The 25,054-nt window shown below is 37.9% G+C and overlaps 1 protein-coding gene across 1 annotated transcript in view; it reads right to left on the bottom strand.

Annotated features, from left to right (window-relative positions):
- Positions 1 to 2,384: 2,384 nt before the first annotated feature.
- LOC142344149 (uncharacterized) overlaps positions 2,385 to 25,054 on the bottom strand; it is a 68,382-nt gene continuing 45,712 nt past the window's right edge. The window contains exons 7-10 of the mRNA XM_075395675.1: positions 12,736 to 12,917; positions 6,475 to 6,624; positions 5,374 to 5,561; positions 2,385 to 2,829 (exon numbers count right to left, since the gene is read on the bottom strand). Coding sequence (XP_075251790.1) covers positions 2,508 to 2,829; positions 5,374 to 5,561; positions 6,475 to 6,624; positions 12,736 to 12,917 — 842 coding nt within the window. The 3' untranslated portion in view covers positions 2,385 to 2,507. The remainder of the gene's footprint in view (positions 2,830 to 5,373; positions 5,562 to 6,474; positions 6,625 to 12,735; positions 12,918 to 25,054) is intronic.

The raw sequence follows: 25,054 nt of genomic DNA, 5'->3' as shown, positions 1-25,054 counted from the left end.
TCTTTTGTTGGCTAAGCAATTGTTTATGGACAGATTCATACCTGATTTTGCTAGAAAAATTATTTACGTTTGAGCGAATCTCGAAAAGATGACTTCAGATGGAAAAGAAGAACAGAATGTTTTTGAAAACATAAAAAAATGAATTGTGTGGTAACCTACTTTTTCAGTCTTACAGCTTGACGAAAGAAGCAACCGTGACAACAGACGCCTCTGAGAAACCAATACGGGGAGTGCTCTCTCAAGAAAGACACCTTGTAAATCTATGTCTCAATGAAGTTGTCACATGCCGATCAAAATTACTCCAAAATTGAGCGAGAGGCGCTTGCAATCGTCCTTGTGTTCACAAGATCGAAACAGTTCATGCTCGGAAGGAGGTTCACTCTACAACGTGACCACAGACCTCTCAAAAACCTCTTTGCACCAGACGAAGAAATTTCTAAAACGTCATCAACAAGAATCACGAGATGGGCAATACTACTAATAGGAGTCAACTTCAGATTGAAATATACACCCGGAGGACCAATCCTCCATGCTGATGGTTTGATTGGACTAGCTTTTGGTGACGAAAATGACAATGATGGAGTGTGCTTTGCTCTCTACGGTATTTATTTTGTTCAATCCGAACTGGTGAACCAGTCAAACGTAAATGAACGAATCAACACTTCTAAGATGTCGCCAAAAGAATAAAAACCGGAAACTGGAAAAAGTGCTCCCAAGCAGACGTTTCGAACAACGGAGAGAAGACCTAACTAACCACAACTGAATCATTTTTCGAGGAGTTTTGCCTTTCATTCCACCCAAACCATGACATTTGGTAATGGTCAAAGCTGATGAGACAAACTTCGGTTAAATTGCAACTAGAACTGCAATCCGATTGATATGAGGCCCAGCATCAGTCAAGATAATCTCCGATGTTTCTTTAAACGTAGGGAATGCCGAGAGAACAGGTCTGGCCTGGGGATAACAGTATCTGCTTGGCCAGAAGCAGAAGTTTGGGAAAGACTCCATATGAATTGGGGTTACGTTAAGGACCAAGGTAATATCTTAAAGATAACAGACGCGGGATGCAGCTAGATAGAAGCCGTCCGTACGCGAAATAGATATTCACCAACACTGAAGGCGTACTTGAGTCAAATATTCGCAAGATTTGTGATGCCTAAAACGTTAGTGTCAGCGACTGGTCCCGAGTTTGTAAACGCTGACCTAAAACATTGGTGGGAATTACTGGCAAATAAAAAGATGAAGTCACCCATATACCAATGAGCGTTTCAAACAACGAAACGGGTCATTTAAGCTTGGTGTCTAAATCTGAAGTTGTCAATTGGCGTTTTTCTACAGCGGGCTTTGATGACACACCGCAAAAATTCCAAGATACGGGAAAAAACTCCTGTGGAACAACTGCTGGGACAGAAAGTGAGATTTCCAGCCGTAACTGTCATTTTTGTTTGAACTAGTTTTTTTTAAGCCAACAAGCACATCACCAAGAGTCCCAGCTACCTCCGAAATACCCGAAAAATTGAGCACTTCCTTCATCCAGCCAGATTTCAAACAAGACAGTGCCTGTAAGTGACAACCAAAATGCTGATGACATCAAAACTGAATCTACTGATCACCAATCTACTGACTCACAATTTTAGAGCCGTAGAGACAATATAGATGTGGCATCACCCATCTCCAATAGAAAAACTTCGGTTACTGAAGGAGAACAACTTTCAGGAGCCATGAGATTTTTAAGCAGCCATAACAACAACCAGAAAGACTAAGAGAAGCTCTACAAACTTTTTAAAAGAGGAGGGAGGATGTGATATGTTGCGAAGATCAGAATTTAGAGTTTAAGTTAAAACTTCGATATAAAGAAAACTTTGTTAACTAAATTTGGTGAAGTAATTTTATTGATTAAGGGCTACTAATTTGAACGGAATTGTTGCTTCAAACTTGGTCATATAACAAGCTTATCAGTGTGCATAAACCATAAATTTGAGCGATCAATTCGAAGTTCCCACCATCAGTGATGACCATAAACTAACTCGATGACCCTCCCTTTAGATACCAATATTATGTTCACAGCTTAGGAGAACAGAGTGTTTAGTGCAAAAAACTGCACTATTATTTGCCATATACGGCAAGGTGAAAAGTTTGTTCAAACTTAAGGTGTAAATTAACCATTATCAGTTTATCTATTACTACACGGTTTCACACTGATAGCGACTATAAAACCTGTGAATATTTGCACTTTTAGGCCATTTTGAATTCAATTTTCAAATTAATAAAACTCTTATTGCTCCTGCTCGAGACAACGACAAACTTTTTTTTGATTCCTGGAAAAACTGTTCCCTTATAAAACTCTGATTTGTTAAAAATTGTATTAAATTATATATCATTAATATTTAAAACTTCCAATTAATTTACAAACGTACTCAATGCATTCAATACTAAATAATGAAACCAATATTGGGGGGGTTTGAAAAAAACAGAAAACAATTCCTCATTTAGTTTAGAGCAAATGTTTATCTTCTTGTTTTAGCACCTCTCACACTTTTCTTTCTTGTGGGTAAATCGATGCTAATCTGGGTTTTGACAGCCCTGTACGGGTTCTCCATCGGGTGATACGGAGCATTTCGGGAAGATTCTAGTCCATTTTTCTGAATCAGTCTTTCCAGTTTTGAAACTATCTCGTAGTCTGGAACGTGCATGTTGGTAGGATCCAGTCCCAACATTCGTGCTATCATATTTCGGAATTTCACAAACTTGTCCATTTGAACGTTTGCGTCTTTCACACAGTTTTCCATTTCAGTCACGTGTTGAGTAAGGCTATCAATTATTTTTTGCCTAAAGCACAATCGATAACTTGAGTTGATTGTGAAATATAATGCATTGGTTTTCCAAGTTGCTGAAACTAAAAGCCTTAAGATTATGATTTTTCTATGCCCGGGTCGAATATCCTCCCTAAAGTCCTCCCATTTTCTTGTAAGAGTGTGTGTGTGTGTGTGTGTGTGTGTGTGTGTGTGTGTGTGTGTGTGTGTGTGTGTGTGTGTGTGGGGGGGGGGGAATTTGTCGATGGGGTCCAAATTGATGTAAGAGTGGGGCTGCAATTGGAAGACTTTCGAGGTATTACCCCTTGAACAAAATTGCGTTGTGAGAGTGAGCTGCAATGAGCTGCAATGGCATGACTTTTGAAAAATTACCCCCACCCACTGGTCATAATTGTGATGAAAGAGTGGGCTGCAATGGGAGAACTTTTGCGGAATCACCCCTGCAAAAAATTGCGATGTAAGAGTGGGCTGCAATGGGATGCAATGGGAGGAAAAAAAACTATAAGAGTTTTGAAAAAATATTGGGTCCAAAACAATGTAAGATTAGCGCTTACAAGGGGGGTAAAATGACGTAAGAGTGGGAGTAACGTGATAAGAGGTGTTAAAATGATGAGATAGTGGGACTGTTAAGGGTTTAAATTGGAATAAGAGTGGGGCTTCCAAAGAGGTGTAATGATATGAGAGTGGGGCTGCAATTGGAGGATTTCTTTGGAAATGTAGCTTAAAACTCTTACATTTTTTTCGGACTCCAGTGGGCTGCCAGGGGGATAAAACCATGTAAGAATGGAGGAGTGTAAAAGATATATCAACCTTCACTCTTACATCTTGGCGGTCTATCAAGGGGGTAAAATGATGTGAAAGTGAGATGCTAACAGAAAAACAATCACAAAACTCTTACAACCTTTCACTCCCCTTGTAAGCGCTAATCTTACATTATTTTAGCCCCCATACTTTTTAAAACTCTTATCGTGTTTTCCTCCCGTTGCAGCCCTTGCAACCCACTCCTACATTGCAACTTTGGCCGGGGGGGGTGTAATCCCCAAAAATTCTCCCATTGTAGCTCTTGCAGCTCACTTTTACATCGCAATTTTGGCCGGTGCGGGAGGGATTAATCCTCAAAAGTCGTCCCATTCCTCCCAAAAGATGTAAAAGCTTTGAGCTGCATTTTCCTAGAAACCCTCCTATTGTAACCCACTCTTACATTTTTATAGGAGAAGAAATTTGGTTCGGGCGAGGCGCAAAAAACTCTCCAAACGGTGCTATGATTTTTAATCCAAAACATAGTGAAAAACAAGTTGAGCAGAAAAAAACAGCAAAGAAATAACATGAAAAGACAGCGCCGAATCCAAAACAGAGTAAAAACCAAGCTTAACAGAGAAAAACAGTGAATCATCATTCTGATGCTGATAGTAGATTCTTAAGATAGCCCAGACCGATAGTCATTTCTGAATATCAGTATGCAATGTATAGTTAGTTAAAAACTTATTTAGCTTTTTATTCTGTCAGCGAAAGTCCATAATCCAAAATCTGACACTTTTGGCTGTTTTTCCTTTAGTAACATGCTATAGCTGGTAGGCAGTTAAATTCAATAGCTCAGTACGTTTTACCAAAATTATTTCACCAAAGATATTCCTAGCAACAATTACATCTACTCTTTCAGAGGTATATATAAAAACAAAAAAATAGACCTCGAGTTGTCAAAGGATTACGCTGGAGCAAAAAGTAGTACGAATTTAGCCGCCTGTTTCAATTAGTCCATGAACAGTCTTGAGCTCAATTTTAGTGGTCATCTCGAGTTTAGTGTGACCCAAATTTTTGCTGCTAGAATTTATCTCATGTCATTTCTTAATGCTAGTTTTTAGCTTGACCTAGACAAAAATTTGATGATCGACAATCAATCGGTCCACATTTGATGCTCGAGTTTAAATTGGCACGAATTTGAGACTGGAAGACTAAGAAAAACAATTTCTAACAAAAACCAAATGTTATTTTTGTTTCACGTACCTTTGGTTTCTTCCCGACGCATTATTACTAATTTGTTTTCGTTTTGCGTGATGACATTGATGATTCCGCACAGTGAAAAACCTTAGTTTTGCCCAGGACCAAAATTAGCCACACTTTAGCTAAATCAATTTTAGCTACGCACTGGACCTTGTATTTGTAGTCAAAGTTCTCCCACGTAAAACTTTTTTCATAGGTCGAGATCTGAACCTGAGTCTTAAACGTGTAGCGGTTTATAAGGATACTCCTTAAGAAATGCAGCCACCGAAAAAAGTATTAAATTTCTAGATGCCATTGCAACCATTGCATAAGATCTGTGTTTCCAGGGCAATGTTTAGCAAACAGTTAAAATTTGATAAACGTGAATAGTGTGTCGTACTTTTAGAGAATCTCGGAAAACCTTCAAACGATAAGATTTACTTAATTAGACAAAAATTATCGTTCGAGCATTTCTTACCAACCACTCTGGTGAAATTTATTTTCGAATTTTGACAAAGTATTACCTTGTGAGATACCATCTGATAGTGATTGATATCCTGGCATGATTAATGTTGCTTACTTTTCATCCCCAACTTCATCAGTTTGGTTGTTGGTCGACCTCTTTTTAGACGGGTCCACATTGATGAGCAGTGGCTTTTCGTGCCCCAAAGATGTCTCCACCCGGCTACTAGTAGTCCCCCTTTCCCCTCCCCCAACTGCACTTTGATCGTCACAGGTGCATTGAGGGTTTCCCATGGACTCCAGAATCTATCCAAGATTTAATCATTCCAGAACTGGTTTCAATGTGTTTTGCGTTTTTGAATTTCAAGGTTGGATCTTTTGCGTACGTGCAACCACCCCAGTGGGTTATGTACTTCCAGTTAACGAACACGTTCCATTACACAGTAAATCATTGTAAAAAATGGCGCGTCTCTCTGGGGGGGGGGGGGGTCAGTTGGCAATAAAAGAAAAGATCCTCAATGTTTTTACGAATTATTATCATTGCTATTTTAATGAAGAACAATGAGAGAAGTTAGTGAGCGAAATGTTTTAAAAATGATAAGCACTAATGCTTTCTCTGGAATACGATTATTCGGTGAATGATTATGATGGCACCGGAAGTGTGAATGAATTGTTAGAAAAGTGCAAAAGCCTTCTATACATGGTATCCATTGTGACTGATTTCTAGGATATACCGCTGATTTTTTTAGTCCTTTTTCATCTCCAAAATCATTTCCCCATCTTGAACTATTAATTAGATCTCTCCTATAAATCTTTTAATTCTACTGTTAAATATCATTTTGTTTTCTTTTTTATGAAAAATTAATTTTTTTTTCTATTTAGATAAAAACGCTTGTATTCCGCTTGCGAAAGTCCATAACCCAACAGAAGTTAGTGAGCAAAATGTTTTGAAAGTAATAACCACTATTGCTTCTTCTGTAATACGATTATTCAGGTTTCTGCGAGTCATATCTCCGCAGGCTCTTAGAAGAGCAGAAACGAGAATTTTTGGATCGATTCTGCCCCCAACAAATTAAAATTTTGTAGCAGCATTTTGCAGTTCTTATGAAACATTGTATGCAAAACAGAAAGCAGATTCGAATTTTCCGCAGCCTATAACGCCTAGAGCTTTGCGAGAAATTGAGTTGTTTTCTGGTCGGTTTTCGCTGGACATTTATACCTGTTCATGCACATCTGGTCCCATCATATGAACCATCTCTTGAAGGGTCAAAAAATTTCCACAGTTTCCACATTCTACTCCTGGCCCATCTAGACCACCTCCTCCCCCTCTTCCGGAAACCCAATCACTTGTGTGGTGCGATCGCTGGTGCTAAAATTGGTTCTGAAACTTTTGGTTTGTCCAAACAATTTGGCTCATTGTTCTAGCCTTGTAATAAGAGTTACAATCCACTCTCGTTGCGATAAATTTCAACAAGCTTCATCTCGGAAATTTTCCAACTTACCGATGGCGATAAAAATTGTCAATTAAAATTCATTACAACACACTGCAAAAAAAACCACATATCTTCTTACCCGGGTCGAGGTTAGGTCGAAAAATAATGTAAGAATTGCGGTGAATAGCGGTGAAAAAAAAAATAATTTTCACGGCAAAGCGCCCGCATCTTTTTGCGATGAATGCGGTGAAAGCGGTGAAATTTTGTAAGATTTACGATTTTTAGCGGTGAATTTTTTCCCGCCGCATTCACCGGATTTCTTACAATAAGAAACTGCCGTAAACGGATTCGAACTTCTCACCTCCTGCATGTCAACAAATTCTTATTCCAGTGCGCCCTCTGTCAATTACTTTATTGATATTTCTTTCCAATTTAAATCAGATTTAATAAACGTAATGAATAACAAATGCGTTGAAATTTTGTAAAATTTGCGGTTTTTAGCGGTGAATTTTTTATTTTCACCCCTTAAGCGGTGAAAGAAAATAATTCACCGCTAAAAACCACATCTTACAAAAATTTACCGCAAAAAATATACAGTGAATTTAACGGTGAATTTTCGTAAGATTTGCAATTCTTAGCATTCAATTATTTTTTTCACCGCATTCATTGCATTCAACGCTTAAAATTGCTGTTCTTACATCTTTTCACCGCATTGACCGCATAGCTTACATTTTTTAGCAATTTTAAGCGTTGACACCTCGACCCGGGTATCATCAATTGGTCATCTTCATTTTTGTACGGGTTTAAAAAGTAGTTATGTAAAATAATGAAATGTTGAGTATCTCATTAAAATAAAGCTAGGTACATTGATAGCTGATGAGTAAAAGACAAAGACACTAAAATTCAACAATAACACAGAAGCGCGAGCTATTTTTATTGCTAAAATGGTAAAAAAGATATCGCTAGGTTTCAGGATTTGAAAACAAATGACTTTGTGTCATGTTTTGTGCCATGAAATGCGAAAGATGAAAAGATGTCAAATTAACTTAAAACCGTCGGCTTAGGCTGAAAAACGTACTGCTCGTAAATAACAAAATCAGAAGCTGAGCAGAACTTACTCAAAAGTTGATTCGTTTAATGATTAGCAGTTTGAACAATTTGTTTCATAAAGCCTCATTAACATTCGCAAAATGGCATATAAATGTCCGGAATAGCCAACACCCAGAGGCCATGAGAACTAAAATTATAGAAAGAGTAGTTCAATTTAAGCGGATCGATTTGCGCAAGGAGTTTTGTCAAATTATTGATTTCCTTTTAATATAGAATTGGTCTTAAGAAAGAGAGCTTCTAACACTCAACTTTTGCTAAATAGAAATTCAAATAGCGTTGCAAAAACAGAACATTTTTTTAACTTTGCTCTTGACTTAAGAATGTTTTGTCTATTTTTGTCGCGGTCTTCACTGAAATGACATGATACTGGAAACAAAAATTGGAATATCGTAACAGGAGCTTATTATTAACAAGGTAAGGTCAACACAACAAGACAAAAACTTACAGACACTCAAAGGAATTTTTCCTTCCTATTCAAAAAGTTGTGTGTTCTACAAAAATATTTATCAACAGCGGCCAAGTTTTCTCAATAAACCAAGATTTCTCAATATAACTAAAATTCTTGTTCAAGTTCTCATCTTGATTCGGTGATCAGGAACTTGAAGTTAACCCAGTCAAAAGTGACCGCTCATTATCTTTTATCGAAATATAAACAAATGGTATCAGTGAAAAGCCTATGACAAAAGGAATTGATAATTTCAGAGACAATCGAATGTATTCTGATTTCTCGAATATAAAGGCAAGCTCAAACTTTACAGAACCTTTTAAACCAAAATGCCTCAAACGTCACAATTATCTCCAAAAGGATACAGATGGAATTCGAATAGACCAAAACCTAAATTTATTGACAAATTAAGGTGAATTGTGATCAATACTTTAGCTCCTTTGTGAAAATTTTTCAAATTAAATAGTTAAAAGCTTTCATTACCGCCTTTTTTAAGTTGTCATTCCTGTAGGTACACTTCTTTGATCAATCTATATTGCATTCGATTGTTCTCAAAAATACAATTGATCATAAATATTCACATGCCAGTGTCTGAAATGAAATACAAAACAAAAAAAACTTTGAAAATTTATGATAGAGAAATGGAATTATGGATATTTTTTTTTCATACGATAAAAATTAAACTTTTTTTGCCACTTAAATCGTAAACAAACTTTTGCTTTTTGTAATTTTTTTAAAAAAAGATGCGAATAGTTAAATTGAAATAGTTTTTAAAGCCTGAAAACAACTGCTCTGCCCATTTTTACCGCGGAAAACCCATTATTCATGCGAGTTGTTTTTTGACGCCACTTAAATTTTATCGATCAATGATTACTACAAGTATGTTATCAAGCATTGCCAAATTTGACTGTTGTTAATAGTGAACTCTTTTTTGACAGGTGACGTTTTATATTCTCAATATTAAGTTCTGGAGACCTAACTGTAAGAAATAATGTAATCAATTTTGTCCCTTCACGGGAGTCTTTTTAAGTTAGTTTTGCGTTTTAAATTTATGTTTCAAGCGGAATATCTTGCCGCTTTTTCATATAACAGCATCTATGTTTGATTTATTAAAAGAACAGTACTTTTAAGTTATTGAGAAGTATAAAAGTGAAACAAGGCGGCTCAGCAATGTGCGATGGCACATAAGGTTCCGTCCCCGCCCATCCACAGTTTTGGCATAATTGTCTACCAAATGAGGAACAGATAGAAAACCCAAAAATTATTTTTTGGGAATCCCAAAAAACCCAAAAAAGCCCAAGTATTTTTCAAAAAAATTGTGTATGAACGATAAGATAGCCTCCAAAGCAAATAACTCAGTGGAGTAAAAATTGAAGCAATAAATTGCTGTGATATGCTAAAATTAAGAAAGCGAGTCAAGACGAACATCAAAATCAAACAACAACAACAACAAACATTAATTACATAAAAAATTTTTGGTTCGTTTTAAAAAACAAAATTTAATAACAAAGTCAACATACCGTCAGATGAACCTAAAACTAAACAAAATAACTTATAAATCACCAGAAAAGATATGGACCAGTCCATAAAAAGATTTGGTAACAATTAGACAAAACAGAACAAAAACACCTAAGTTAAAAAAATTCGCATATTTTTTTTAAAACAATTAACTTCAAAGTAATTAAAACCATTAGAAATCAAGTAAAATATCCCAAAGTTTGACAATTACCAATGCTTCTATAGAACGGCATTAGGACCTGTCCTTATTCATTTCTTTAAGCGGCTAAAAAGAACAACAAAAAAACAACAAACAAAAATTCAATTGAAACTTGCCAGAAAACGCTGTCAAAACCGTCAAGATATATTTCGGCCCTCAAAGTATATTCGTTTGCGCCTTCTTCAAACACCGATAATGTAATATTTGGCCATTTATGAGTGAGACTAGGTAAAAAGTAGACCAAAAAGAGAAAAGGGCAAAAGTATGTAATAATTTTGATTTTTTTTCGAATCAAAATTATATCCCAAGTCATGAAAAACATTAATTCCAAAATGAAATATTTAAATATGGTCGTTTAATCATCCAAGGGAATTATTTGAGACCTGCAATTATCCAGAATAATTCTTGCGTCTAAAAAAAGAACTTCAAACACGACAAAAATCAAATTAATTTACTTTTTGTGAAAAACCGGTGTCGAAGTCAGTGAGGTCATAACGCATTGTTTAAAAAAAAAGATTTTGGGAACCAATCCCTTTTGACAACTTCCCTTGACACCCACAATGTCAAATTTGACCTGTAATTAACGAGATTAGGTACCAAAAAGAAAAATAAAAAGAACAAACTTGCGAAGTTAAAACGTTTTTTATTTTTAGTTTTGGAAAACGATTGTTTTCAAAGTTATGAAAGCCATCAGCTATCTTCTGATATCAGAATTTCGGCTCGTCTTTTCTTCCATAAAAAGTCAGCGAAACCTATCGCTATGCAGGAAATTTCATACAACTGAAATGACAGAGTAAAAATGACAGTTAAGGACAAAATTAAAAAAAAATCAATTAATTTCTTGAAGAAAGCAGTGTCGAGGCCGTTAAAACGATAATCTATATCTTTAAGTATTTTAATATGTTCAATTGTGTTTCATTTTGAACGCCAATAATGTGATATGAGAACTGTCAGTAATGTGATAATGTGACTAGAAAACGTGAAAAACTGGCAAATTTCTAAAAACTAAAAAATATGAAATCTAATAGTATTAAATCCAGAAAACAAAAACTTCAGGCTTAAAAACGCAATTGTGACTAAATTTTTAATCAGTAGACTGAAGAAGCATTCTGTTTTTGCTGACACTAAGCTGCAACTTGACCAAATTAAGAAAAAAAGGAGGAAAAGTTCATTAAGCCATTATTTATTTAAAAATCAATTAATTTTAAAAGTCGAAACGATATGTTTTGTTCTTTATCATTTTATATGTTCTGTTCTTTATTATTAAAAAAAGTCTTTTTTCAAAAGAAGAGCGACTGATTGCAATCCGAATTCATTTTGGATTGTAACAGTCCAAGATTGGCCCAAAACTAGCCCTGCTAATGCTTATTGTCCGTTAGGAACTATTGATTTTTCGAATATTGTAGGTATAGATAAATTGTTAGTTGAAAACGCAACAAAAATTCTGGAGTTTAAATTACAGAACACTCTCAGCGGAAGTTGAAGTAGTGAAAGCCCCCTTCTGAGTCTACAAAGATTGTATTAGTGTTGTTTGGGGGTAAAGTGACGGCAAATTTTATCAAAGTGGACAAAAGTAGCTTATTTCGTGCTGTTTTTGATGAAAAAGGCTGAATTTTGAAATATTTATCCAGAGTTTTTGAGTTTCTGACCAAAAAATTTAATCAGATTAATCAACAAGGCTTTTTTGTCCTTAAAAATAAAATCATTGACACTTTTTTTCTAAAAATTTCAACAAATTTTAGCAAAATTGACGAAAAATTAGGCAAAATTTTCGGAAAATGTGAAAAAAACAACGTGAATTCACTCTACTTTTTTCAGAAGTTTAAACCTCGATAACTCCCTGTAGAAAACGAAAATTTAAAAAATCTTTTTAATTCCATATTCTACGCTGGACGAGCTTTCTAATGATACCAGTCTCAACTCTCTACGATGAATATATCGATCGGCGAAAATTGACTGAACAAGAAAAAACCCATTTGAGTATATAGTTCCTCCCCCCTCAAGAGGGGCCGGAACAATAACTGGTTGTTCGCAATTCTTTTTTCGTGCATTACGATTTATTGCCCTAATTTCACTGTCGGTAATAATTTCCTCCTAAAATTGGTTGATTGGGGTTTTTGGTTGAGCTCTGATGAAAATGCCTGAATATGCACCAGGTCTTTACATACAGAAAATTAGGCAAATAACAATGTGGTCTTATTGCGATGCTTGACGACTTTTTGATCAAGGCGAGACAAAAATTTTAAAAATTCTAAGTGCTGATTTATTATTTCCCAATTTTAACAAAAGTTTCTCAACTATTCAGCCACTATTTTGTTGGGTAGATATGTTAAAGGAAGACTAATAATTTCGATTACATAATGACTAGGTGTTCAGTGTTTGAATATGCCTGGAAAGAGTCTTACAAAGTCAACGGTTATCTGGTAAGAATCTTATATGAACAACACTTATCTGCTAAGAATCTTGCAAGATTAACGGTTATCTGGTAAGAGTCTTGTAAGAGCCCTTACAAGATGATGCATAATCGTACAAGAGTCTTGCAAGAGTCTTGCAAGATCTTAGCAGATAACCATCCCAATTTGACTAGGGTTTTACGTTCGTTTATAAAATTTAGCTTAAGCCCGGTTGGAACTTTATGTCAGGACGCAAATTACCTTTTCTCCTTATAATGTATAATCATTCCATGTTTCGTCGAGGAAATCAAGATCCTGCATATCTTGGGACGAAACTTTGTTTTATTGCGTTAGAAGAGCTTGAAAGCGCATCATTACCAACCCTGTGTGGGGCCGTGTTCCGTTCGTCTCTCATTCTGTCCAGTTCAATTTTGAGTCTGGAGTTTTGCTTTTCAGAAGCTTGCAGTTTAATATTGGAGGCTTCTTTGGTACTTTTGAAGCCCTGCATCTTCTCCTCCAGCTGGGCTATTTTCTTCCGGAGCATGTCCATGTGTAGCTCTTTACCTGGACACAATTTTAGATTGGGTGATTAAAAAATGGTGGAGGTACATGTTCCATTTGGAGATGGGATATTTTAAATTAAATAGACGTGATCAAACGAGAGTGTGTCAACTGATTTTTAAGGATAGGTTACTTAAGCTGACAAGAAGATCAGAGTTGCTTATCCTTGTTTCCTTCGCTGCCTTTCTTTAAAAGTCTCCTCTAAAGTTAACTTAGTTTTTTAAGTTATTTACCTTGATTTAAGTTTGATCTTAAAACTTACCTAATCTTTTAAGTTTGATTTACCTTGATTTTTGCCTGAACCCTGAATGAAAAATATTGGCAAAGCCATTCAGGTTAAATTGAGGTGAAGTTGCCTAAACAGCTAAGATAAGAATTTTTGGTAATGTTAAGATAAGTTTACGTAACGTGTAGCTCTTTGTGAATGTCGCGAGGACTTAAAATCGCGACATTCTGGCTAAAGAGAGGTGGAGATAGCGTAAGTCAAGGAAAGTTACGAAAGTTCAGATTTCAGGTCAGTTGAGGCTTTGAGGTAAACTTACCTCAACGGTGCTCAAATTTGTAATTGATTTCTCAAAAAGACCTTCAACAGTGAAACCGAAACCACCTTTAACAGGGGGGGGGGGGTGGTTGGTCGCTAATATTTGGAGAAAGCTATCAAAGGGATATTTTTCGATTTAGACTATAACTACGTCTGAATTTGTTGCTATCATTGTCCGAAACTTGATAAAAACTGGTTATTAACTCATCATACTGTCCGATATTAATCTTCTTCAATATCAATTTCAATAGTTCACATGCTCAAGAGACAGTATTCAACAATTCTTAAGGAGTTTGTTTAGTTCCCTTTATTACGTGTAAAATCGTAACCAATAGGCTGAGACCACAACTATTAGAATTTTAGTCGTGAAACATTTTTTTTAGTTAAACGGACAATTAAGTAATGCAACTAGTGACAAAATAATAGCTATTAACACCGGACAACTTTGGAATACCTTTAAGTGAAAATAAAATGTGGACAGGGAACAAGCTAACAAGCAGATTAGGGTCAGTGACGGCTGTAATGAGAGACTGAGAGCGGATTAATTTTGTTAAAACGGTTTACTTTGAACTCTTAGAAGTCGCAGGTATTCTATTAAAGATTGGGGATTTGTGGTGCACTGATTGAGAGTTGGCGGAACCCCGGCGCATGCTGTTGTCATAAGGACTGGAGTCATAACAAATGTCGTCATTATACTGTTATCATGAAAATGATTATATCATTAAAGTCGCTATAAAAGGGTTAAGCCATTTCTTTCTATTTCCTGCGAGAATTATTTATGGATATCCTAGCTCTCATGATGCCTGACAAGTGCAAATGAAAGGCCGTTGCTACGCAGCTGAAGTTCATAAACAGAGGATAACGTACTACTGACCTCAATGCATTTTAAAGGGATTTATATGAAATTGCGTTCTATACTGAATACTAGGTTGCTGTAATCCGCGAGTAGCTTGTTGCAACGAAAAAAACCGTTGGTAGTCACTGACATGCATTATAATTGAAATAAATTAGAGTTTTACAAAATACCCGATTTTGGTCAAATCTGAAAATTTTTACAAGTTGGGACTGAAAATTTGTCCACCACCCCCCTGATTTTGCGAACCCGATATTGCCGAACCTAACCGGGATCACCAAAACCCTAGAAGACATCTAAGCTCTCTGTGTACAAGAGTTTGTAGTGACAGCTTTACTAGGCGGGTAGCCATTAACACTTATAGGAGGAAAAGTGATAATTTTAGGGGAAAATCCGAAATCGCTAATTTTTGAGTTTCATGTACGCCACCTATTACAGGTTGCAATAAGGCCTTGAGCCCATGCCTGATTAGGCCGAATGCGAACCGTACCCCCCAAACCGCCGTATGTAAACAAAAGACCCGGAAACGTAGGATCGGCAACGAACTAAGCATATACCGGTTTGTCGACCAATTTGAATTATTTCGCTTATCACGGACGTACGACGCAACCAAGCCGTAAGCCTGCGGCGGGTCAGCTGACACGTGGACGGTACCCTACGAATTCCCCTTTGTAAACAAATTGCATGTAAGGACAGAAAAATCCGGAATTCACATATACGTAAATTTGGCGGCCATCTTGACTGACATTTAATAAGTATGTGTTGGTATTTAACACGTCACCATATTACGGCTTTGGAATTACGAACTTTCAAAGAAGTAGCCAATAGCAGTATAGAAGGCTGAAAACCTTGTGCAATAATGACGGTTGTTTGGTTTGAGTAAACAAACTGTTTGCTCGGCTCAGTATATAAGCGGCTTACACTATAAGCGCAGCGCAGAATTTGCTAACCGTGAACGAGTTAATATTCGATTGTTTGACATAGTTTGCCGGTATTATTGAGCGAGAAGCTCTGTGAATCGTTATTGAGCGTCGTTGCGTTAACTTTGCCGGAGCGATTGAGCGCGATGCTCTGAATTGTCGCTGTTATAGAATTAGAGTTATTTGGCTAAGTTTGCCTCATTTGATTGAGCGAGAAGCTCTAGAGTAGTCTTTGCAGTTCGGTTACATTTTTGAGAACCGACTGCTGTTGCAAGTGAGCGAGAGGCCAAGGGACTTGCGTTGTTTGATTGAGCAACCGGCTCGGATTAGTTATATGTTTTTGGCAGAGTTTGCCTGATTGAGCGAGAAGCTCGGACTTATGTTAGACTGTGGTTCATCAGTCTGTTACTAGCTAAGGGATAATTCCAGCTTTTGATTGCGTTTGAGTATAAGCGGCAATCGGTTTTATAGTAGAGTTGAATCGAGAAACAACTTAGTTAGTTATTGTTTCAAGCTTGTGGTTGCTTGTGTTAGAATTAGTTATAGTAGTAGTTATTTTGATTGTCATAGTGCATGTTACCTGATCCATATTGAGTAATTGTAATTAGCTATTAGAGTTACTTAATTTAAGTGTTTCACCATCGGCACTTTTGAAGAGCCAAGAGCATAGTACGGGAAATCTATTGTTGTTAAGAAGAAGACGAACCACCAAACTAAAAACCTTTCGAATTGTGAGATCTGGGCGCTATCGTTTTTCCGCAATAGGCAGCGTAATCAAAATTCAGAATCTTACATTGGCGCTCCAGGGTGGGCTTCTTCTTCAGCGGGACACAATAGAGCGGAAATCTACGAGTGGTGATAATGTATCGGAACAACGACAGATGCGAGGGGGATGGCAACGAGCGGTGTGTCTTTCGCTCAAGTCCAGGACAAGTGGCGAGCGTGTACGGCGAAGAGAACAAAATACACAATTGACAGAGGAATGAAGAGATGGAACTGTTGGAGATGTGTACACAGCTCTACAAAATGTTTCGATCATGTTCTAATGGATCTGTTGTGGATTTGGAGCAAGTAGATCGCTGGATTGCGGATAATGGACTTAACTCAACAAACGTGTTAGAAATGATGCGAGAACAAGTAGAGGCGGAACCCGCCCCCGGTTTCCACACGTGGCCGTGCAACATAGAGGGACGTGAAGACTCTAGAGCACGGACGGTGAGCTACACCGAACAGGATGTTGAGACGAAGACTAACCTGGACGAGATAAGTCCCAGACTGCAAGCCATTCAACAAGGCATTCACGCATTTGAAAGACAGGGACCCTATGAGATGGTAGAAGACTTCGCACAACGTGTTCATCTGTGGAGTTTAGAATTGAGTTGCTTGGATGAGGGGGCACGAAATGACATAACCATCGACGTGATGTGCACAAAAGCTCGCGAGGCACTGAAGGAGGGGCTCGAATTAAACCACTACTATAGCTATATCGAAGAAGTTGTCTGGGAGCTCCAGAGATTAGAAATAGAAACTGGAATCCTCGTCCCAGAGTCAAAGACCCTAAGTGATGGCAGCGAGGTGGCGTTGTACCAAACATCGAACGAGTGATCGAAGAAAAGGAGACGCAGTAAGGGAGAATATTTGAAACTGAAAAACTTGTAGAGGAAGCCGTCTCCTCTAAAGAGAGTGGCAATTCCACAGTACAATCAATTCCGAGCACTGCGAGGGAAGTGGAAAAGGAGACTGATGTGACTCTCAACAATCTCGAACTGGAGGACTCAGTAGAGGCAAGTGCCAAACCTGGAGTACTAGACATCGACTGGTCCAAGAGTATGGTGCTACAAGGAAGCGAGCATGAGTTGGACTCGCTGATAGAAGACGAGTTAAAAACTTAACTTTTCAAACACCAGAGGAACTGGTAGCCGATTTTGCGGAGCGGGTAATTGCTTGGAGCACCAATCTTGATCTCAATGAGGCGGACATAGAGTACGCCAAGATTCAAGCACTTTGGTTCAGACGGACAGATCAGATCTACCTTCAATTGCCTAGAGACAGAATCTGGAGCCACATGCCAGGTCTAGTGGAGGACATGCAGGTGGTGGAGAGGCAGATCAATGAGAGACTGCAAGAGTCGGTTTAGTGCAACGAAATAGTGGCAACTGAATCAGCAGCAGCTAGTGCAGTCCTGGAGTTTGAGGAGCCCAAAAACACTGATCAGTGGGACGAAAGAAATCAAAGAGGGTCTACTGAAAACATTCTGGGTGACAGTAAAGAATCAGAAATGAATTATTTAGCTCTACCCACCAGTGAGAGGACAATAAAAACCTACCCCTTTCCTCACAGCGATGAGCGAGTGGACGAAGTAATCACGTTGTGCACTCAAAAATATCCATCACTGCAAGTAGTGGCAGTAACAGACGGAGACGAACTGAATTGCGAAAGTCTTGCCTCCCAAACTGGCGCGCAAGAAAGAAAGAAAAAGCTAGAAAACGATTTAGAGTTTGTCACCAAAAGGAAAGGAGATCGAGCGCAAGGCAACGCTACCGGAGCCTACCGCAAAACAACAAGAGAAACTCTGATTCCACAATAGGGATCTGCCAATTGCTGAGGTGTTCAGTTTCTGCAATTCTACAAAAGACGTTGCTCATTTTGACAAAACTGATGGAGATTGTATTTCCTACGGCTGCATGGAATGAGGAACGGCAAAGCTCTGCGAATTTTATGTAAGACTCTGATCAGGACACGGCCCGGGAAGTTCCAGTCGAACTGAACGCAGACAACAAAGAAAGCTTATCTGAGAAAGCCTTGCACTCTGACTTAAGCGACAACACCGCTTCAGCAGGAGGAGAATTAGATGAAGGAAAGACAACTCAGCTGGTCCAAAGCAATTTGCAGCTATCCCCACGACTCCAGACAAACGAGGGGCCTGATGAAGGGCCGCAACACAGCCAAGAACACGCTGACCTCGGCCGTCCGACCCCGGATTGCGAGGAGAGCTATTCAACAGATTGGGAGCGTCCACCCTCTTCCCCCGTGTTGATAGATGAGAGGCAAGGCAGTCAGAATCTGGAGGATGCACAACCACAGGGAACAAATTTTACGGTCAAGGAAATAATTGATGTGAACACGGCGAACGAGCAGCTAGCCGTCGAACATTTGAGTGCACATCTTGGCTCAGGCACAGACTATAAAATTGAGTTCAAATCTCAGTTGCATGCGGCTGACCATTGGCGGGAAGCGATTGGTCTGGAGGAACCAGTGGTAGCTAACAGTCAGGAATTGTTCTCCAGTAGTACCACGGAACTTGATCCGGCAAGTAGCGAGAGAAGCGGCTGCCAAAAGGAAACCCCTTACCAGGAGGAGTTGACGACAGTACAGAACCCAACAGCAACTAATCAAAGCCGACGAGCGAACCTGGCTGCGCAAGAAGCAGGAGCGACGGACAATCAAACCTTTTTTCCAGCGGGCGGGCGGGAACAAAACCACAGATGGAGTCAACCCCTACATGCAGGCCAGCCAAATTCTGGTCAACTTCCGGACGGGAGAAACATGTCTCTCAGCCGATGGGCAACACTGAAGGGAACCCAGTCAGAGTGTAGAAGGGAGGAGAAGCAGGAACAAGAAAGAGTAATCATGTGGAACCAACAGTCTGAAGCCGGTTATCACTCAGTTGGCAACGCGAAACCGCTTAATTAGGCTACTTAGAGAAAATACGGAGAAAACGAAAACTATAAATGGATCCGCAGTTTAGCGTGAGGCAAGCACTGCAGGACGATGGATTGGATTCTTCTCATCAGAAGAAGTCGAAGCTGCTGCCAAGAACGTAGCGCGAAGCCTGGGAAGGGAGCTTAAAACTGATGTTGACCCGGCGATGCTCGAACTGAAAGTACGGCATTTCAACACGTGCTTCTTTGCCCATTGGGATTATTCTATCCACCAAGTGCTCCTCTATGTGGATCAATCGTACATTGGACAACCAGCATTGATGGCCAACGAGATACACAGGCTCGATGTTTTCCAAAGGAATGGGGGTACTCCAACTAAAGATGGGAATATTGGAGGAGTCTCTGACGAAACACTAAAAATACTGCGATTTTTTGAGAAGGGTGCAAAGTTGAAGAAATATAGAGAAGTATCAAAAGTGTGGTGGAGCCCAACCGAGGGAGAGCTTTTTCGGAGTTTGTATGACGCTCTTAGGGAAGGGAATGTTAGTGGGGTCATTTTGGCAGACGATACGCTCAGGAGCTTGATTCTGAGGCAAGTGATAGAGCGAGCCGATAAAGAGGCGGAAGCTTAAATTGGACATTTAAATATGATGAAGAACATTGACCTAATCGAAACCTTTTTGTGTGTTCAAAAGTCTTGGGTTAAAAGTTACAATTTCACTGATAGTGCATTTTGATCTGATGTTAAATTTATCCAGGAGGATAAAAAGTATAGAAGGGAGTTATGTAAAATCGTAACCAATAGGCTGAGACCACAACTATTAGAATTTTAGTCGTGAAACATTTTTTTAAGTTAAACGGACAATTAAGTAATGCAACTAGTGACAAAAAAATAGCTATGAACACCGGACAACTTTGGAATACCTTTAAGTGAAAATAAAATGTGGACAGGGAACAAGCTAACAAGCAGATTAGGGTCAGTGACGGCTGTAATGAGAGACTGAGAGCGGATTATTTTGTTAAAATGGTTTACTTTGAACTCTTAGAAGTCTCAGGTATTCTATTAAAGATTGGGGATTTGTGGTGCACTGATTGAGAGTTGGCGGAACCCCGGCGGATGCTGTTGTCATAAAGACTGGAGTCATAACAAATGTCATCATTATACTGTAATCATGAAAATGATTATATCATTAAAGGCGCTATAAAAGGGTTAAGCCATTTCTTTCTATTTCCTGCGAGAATTATTTATGGATATCCTAGCTCTACGAAGTAGCCAATAGCAGTATAGAAGGCTGAAAACCTTGTGCAATAATGACGGTTGTTTGGTTTGAGTAAACAAACTGTTTGCTCGGCTCAGTATATAAGCGGCTTACACTATAAGCGCAGCGCAGAATTTGCTAACCGTGAACGAGTTAATATTCGATTGTTTGGCATAGTTTGCCGGTATTATTGAGCGAGAGGCTCTGTGAATCGTTTTTGAGCGTCGTTGCGTTAACTTTGCCGGAGCGATTGAGCGCGATGCTCTGAATAGTCGCTGTTATAGAATTAGAGTTATTTGGCTAAGTTTGCCTGATTTGATTGAGCGAGAAGCTCTGAGTAGTCTTTGCAGTTCGGTTACATTATTGAGCACCGATTGCTGTTGCAAGTGAGCGAGAGGCTCAGGGGCTTGCGTTATTTGATTGAGCAGGCGGCTCGGATTAGTTATTGTTATTTGGCAGAGTTTGCCTGATTGAGCGGGAAGCTCGGACTTATTGTTGTTGTTAGACTGTGTTTCATCAGTCTGTTTTTAGCTGAGGGATCATTTCAGCTGTTTGATTGCGTTTGAGTATAAGCGGCAATCGGTATTATAGTAGAGTTGAATCGAGAAATAACTTAGTTAGTTATTGTTTCAAGCTTGTGGTTGCTTGTGTTAGAATTAGTTATAGTAGTAGTTATTTTGATTGTCATAGTGCATGTTACCTGATGCCTATTGAGTTATTGTAATTAGCTATTAGAGTTACTTAATTTAATTGTTTCACCATTGACACTTTTGAACAGCCAAGAGCATAGTACGGGAAATCTATTGTTGTTAAGAAGAAGACGAACCGCCAAACTAAAAACCTTTCGAATTGTGAGATCTGGGCGCTATCGTTTTCCCGTGATACGCAGCCTAATCAAAATTCAGAATCTTACATTACGCATAGAGTTCTATAAGTTGTAACTAAATTTCAAGAGCAGTTCATTTCAATATTTTGTTATTTAACGTTTGATCGGTCTGACAAAAAAACAATGCAAACTGCATCTGTCGCTATTTGTTCTAGTTTATTAACATTAGCAAAACTAACATTATACCATGCTGAATTATTGTTTCCATTAAATTACTAATGAAAAATTCATGAGTGACCTCCATCAGATGACCGTTATCTTTTGTAATTTTAAAATTGTTTTGGAGTGTAATAGAATTTCTTTTTCATTTTCTTGTTTTAATGTGAATGCCAATAAACGATATTTGATCATTAGTTGTGATAAAAAGAAGTTGAGTAAAGTTCTTGAAAGGATTCAGATTTTGGAGTGTAATACTGTCCTTTAATTAGTTTTGAAGCTATTCAACCAGGCTGCTTAAAGGTGCTTTTTAATTTGCAGAAATGCTTGATATTAACAGTAATATGTTGTCTATCAACGTGGGAATTTGGAAGGCCATATTTGAAATTTTTGATTTAATTGTCATCCATAACTAAGTAGTTGAAAGATTCACTAAACAATTAATTCATTTATGCAAGTTTTTTTTAATTACTATTTAAAAAAGTTAGCAGAGTTTACCAGTAAAAATATTGATTGCGAGTTTTACAGCAATTCAAGTCAGTTCAACACTTCAGTGGACCAGGTCAACCTGAACAATAACGAAGCAGCGCAGAGAAAGAGCTTTTTTGAGGTTTAAATACCGGTTAAGGACAAAGACATCAAAAAGTTGAACTACTAACTCTCCGTGAAATCATGAGAGTTAAAAAATCAAAATTTTGGCACTAGCCAACTGAAAAACAACGTTATGAGCTAATGAGAAAACGTCAAGAGGCGATGGAAGGTTTTGTAAAATTCAACCAACAGTATTCAAAGTTGCGTTACAAAATAGAAGACGTTTTGACCCTGTTCAAAAGAAATCATCGATTTATCTGTATTCGGCGAGAAACAAACAAGTACATCGCCGATGAAGAAGTTCGAAAGCCACTGGATATAAATGATGAAGAATTCAGCAAAACAGTTATAAAAAGATTTTAAAAAAAGAACAGATTTAAGATCGGTTTAGGCCAGAGCAGCCCCAAATACCATTATAGAGATTAAGCATTATAGAAAGGCTGCTGCATCACAGTAAAGCAAGATTGTCTGTTTTGAAACTGTTTCAGTCATTTTGTCCATCCCTGTTCATGCAATTGAATGAATCGGAGGCTCCAACGCTGCAACAATTGGACCGTCGTTGTATAAACAAGTCATAAATCAGCAAAGTTTAACTGAGAACGATCATTTTTTCAATCGTTCTCTCTCTGAAAACAATCATATCAGGAAGTGAATTTTGAAGCAAAAAACCAAAAGATATAGTTCATTGACACAAGGAAGTCCAAAAGCGATTGGAACTTGAAAAGCGGAAAATTCAACCACAATTCGAGCAGGCTCAAAAGAAACAAGGAGAATCAAAAGTCGATGGAAAAGCTGACAAACAAAAATTTTAATTTGAAATTGGTTAGTTGAATGTAAAGCCTCATTTAACAAGTCGAATTAGGGAAAACTTTGCCAAAGAGGGCAAAGACGAAGAGGACGAACTTTATTTGACAAATCATTGGCACAAGATTCTACTCTCGATGTAGAAACACCACAGCACAACAGCAGAGCACTGTTTTCTTCAAAACAGTGTAGACAATTGGTCTATTGATAAGTCATCCATAAGCGGTGGAATCTTAGACGAGACAGACAATCCATTTGCCACGCAAATCAAAGTCTCGAGTCGCCTCTACTGAAACCCTGAATAGCCAGAAACAACGTCGCCGATATCAATGACCGAGCTTGTTCTCTATCCCTTGGTAATTTATCATTTAATTTTCACAACAAAACGTGCGGAAGTTGAAATTGCAAGACTTCGACCGCAATTTTTTTCATTTGCCAGGCCGGATATGGACATTATTTCCATGATAGAAATCAACTCGCCCAGAAATGAAGAAATGATGGGACATTGGAAATGTCTTGTCAATGGAAAAAGCCATCAGAGATATTTGGATGCAATGTAAGAAACTGTAAAAGGAATGTATTTCCAGCAAGAGTCATTGTATCTGCTAAACAAAAAAAAGATTTTGAACATTCTTAGAGTTTATTAAAAATGACTCCTCTCTGGTTGACTACGTTGCTGTGAGAACAGCGTTTGATAGAAGTTTATGGCAGTTTGTTTACACTAAAAATCTTAACTAAAACAGTAATTTGTGTTGCTCGCAACAGTTTTCCAAATGACATCAAAAAAGATGGTTAGCATATATCGAGAGCCGTATGCGAAGAAAAAACAACCAATTGTGATTGAGTCCTGAGCTTTGTGGTCAACTACAAAAATAAACTGAAGTGTGTGAGAGGTTGGTAAATTGTACCAATATATTGATTTATGTTGACTGAAGATTAATTAGACCTCTAACAACCCCAGATCTGAATCGAAATACTTGTCTGCGATCTAGTCAGAAAGGTATTGAACTCAACAAAATAGTAAAAAAGTGTAAGTCTTTTTCATCCGATGAAAATCTCGTGGTTGCGGCAACGTATATGATGAAATCACAAGTGAGCACTTAAATTCCCAACAGAATTTCAACTGAAAGATATGATGTTATTTTTCTTAGAAACGCCATTGTCTAAAGCAATCATATCTAAGCATTCGACTACTAGTCCAGTGTGTGATCTCTGCAGACAAAAAAAGCTCTTAGTAGGGAAGAATCGACTTCGACGTAAGCTAAAATGCATAACTTGTGTCCCTACTTGACTTTGATTGAGTAATGCGTGCAGCTGCAAAAAGCAAACATCATCTTTCAAGCAATTTTTTTTATCATACTCAGCCTCCAGTTGACTGGATGAGGTATCCAATGTATGAGAACCTGGTCTTCCAATTTAATACCATTGATTAACACTGGTGTTGACTATTTTGGAGCGATAGAGGTAAGGATATTTTGGAAAACCGTTAGAAAGGTATATTATTGTTTACTTGTTTGTGTGTAAGTGCAATTCATTTAGAGCTAGATGACGGCATTGACAATCACATTTGTATTTAAGCTGTCTAATACTGTATTTTGCTGCAGGAAGAGGACAAATTTCAACAATGTTACCATAGAATGACACTATTTCCATTGTAGCAGCAAAAACAGATCAACGTTTTTTGTTTTATCTGGAACAAGTTGAAGTGACCAGAAAATTTTTTTTTATATGGAAGAGGCTGAAATGACCAAATGTAAACTTCAATGATTTTGATCTGGAAGAATATGTTGTTAACAAAAACAGACGTCAATGTTTTCGATCTGGAAGAATATAACGTGACCAAAAACAAACGTCAATGTTTTTGATGTCGAAAATATGACGTGACCAAAAATAGACGTCAATAGTTTTGATCTGGAAGAAAATGGAGATAGCAAAAAAAAATGGAAGTAAAGATCAATCAATTTGACACTCCAAAACTCCCTATCCTGGGGACAATTGATATAGGCTTGTTAGTTTGTTCAAAAACGCCATTTCTAACATCTCAGGAGTTCACTCGAAAAAAGAAGATCCAGTGAAAACAACGTTGCTGTTAGTAACTAAATAGATTTAAAGCGTGTAATATATATCAAAATGCGTCATTTTATTAGCCAATCAGAATCGAGTATTTAAATACGCATAGAAATCGTTCCAATTTACGTACAAAGCTCGGAAAAAGTGCAAATAACATAATTTCGTTAAACCTAATAATTAAACCTATCAAGTAAGAATCGTTTGAACTTAATAATTTTCGGTTTTTTGCACGGTTTCGAATAGAATGGTGACCAGCGTTGATCACAATTATCAAAAACAGACTGATACCAGTTAAATGAGCAAAAAGACTTTGCCGTCTAAACTCTCACTTGTTGCTATTATCGTACCAATGTTATTACGTTGCTATGTACGTACGATACTTAGGATCTTTTCTGCTA

This window comes from Convolutriloba macropyga, chromosome 8 (assembly GCF_964194025.1).
Source record: "Convolutriloba macropyga chromosome 8, txConMacr16.3, whole genome shotgun sequence".
Classification (NCBI taxonomy): domain Eukaryota; kingdom Metazoa; phylum Xenacoelomorpha; order Acoela; family Convolutidae; genus Convolutriloba; species Convolutriloba macropyga.
This window is presented reverse-complemented; position numbering and strand designations above follow the sequence as displayed.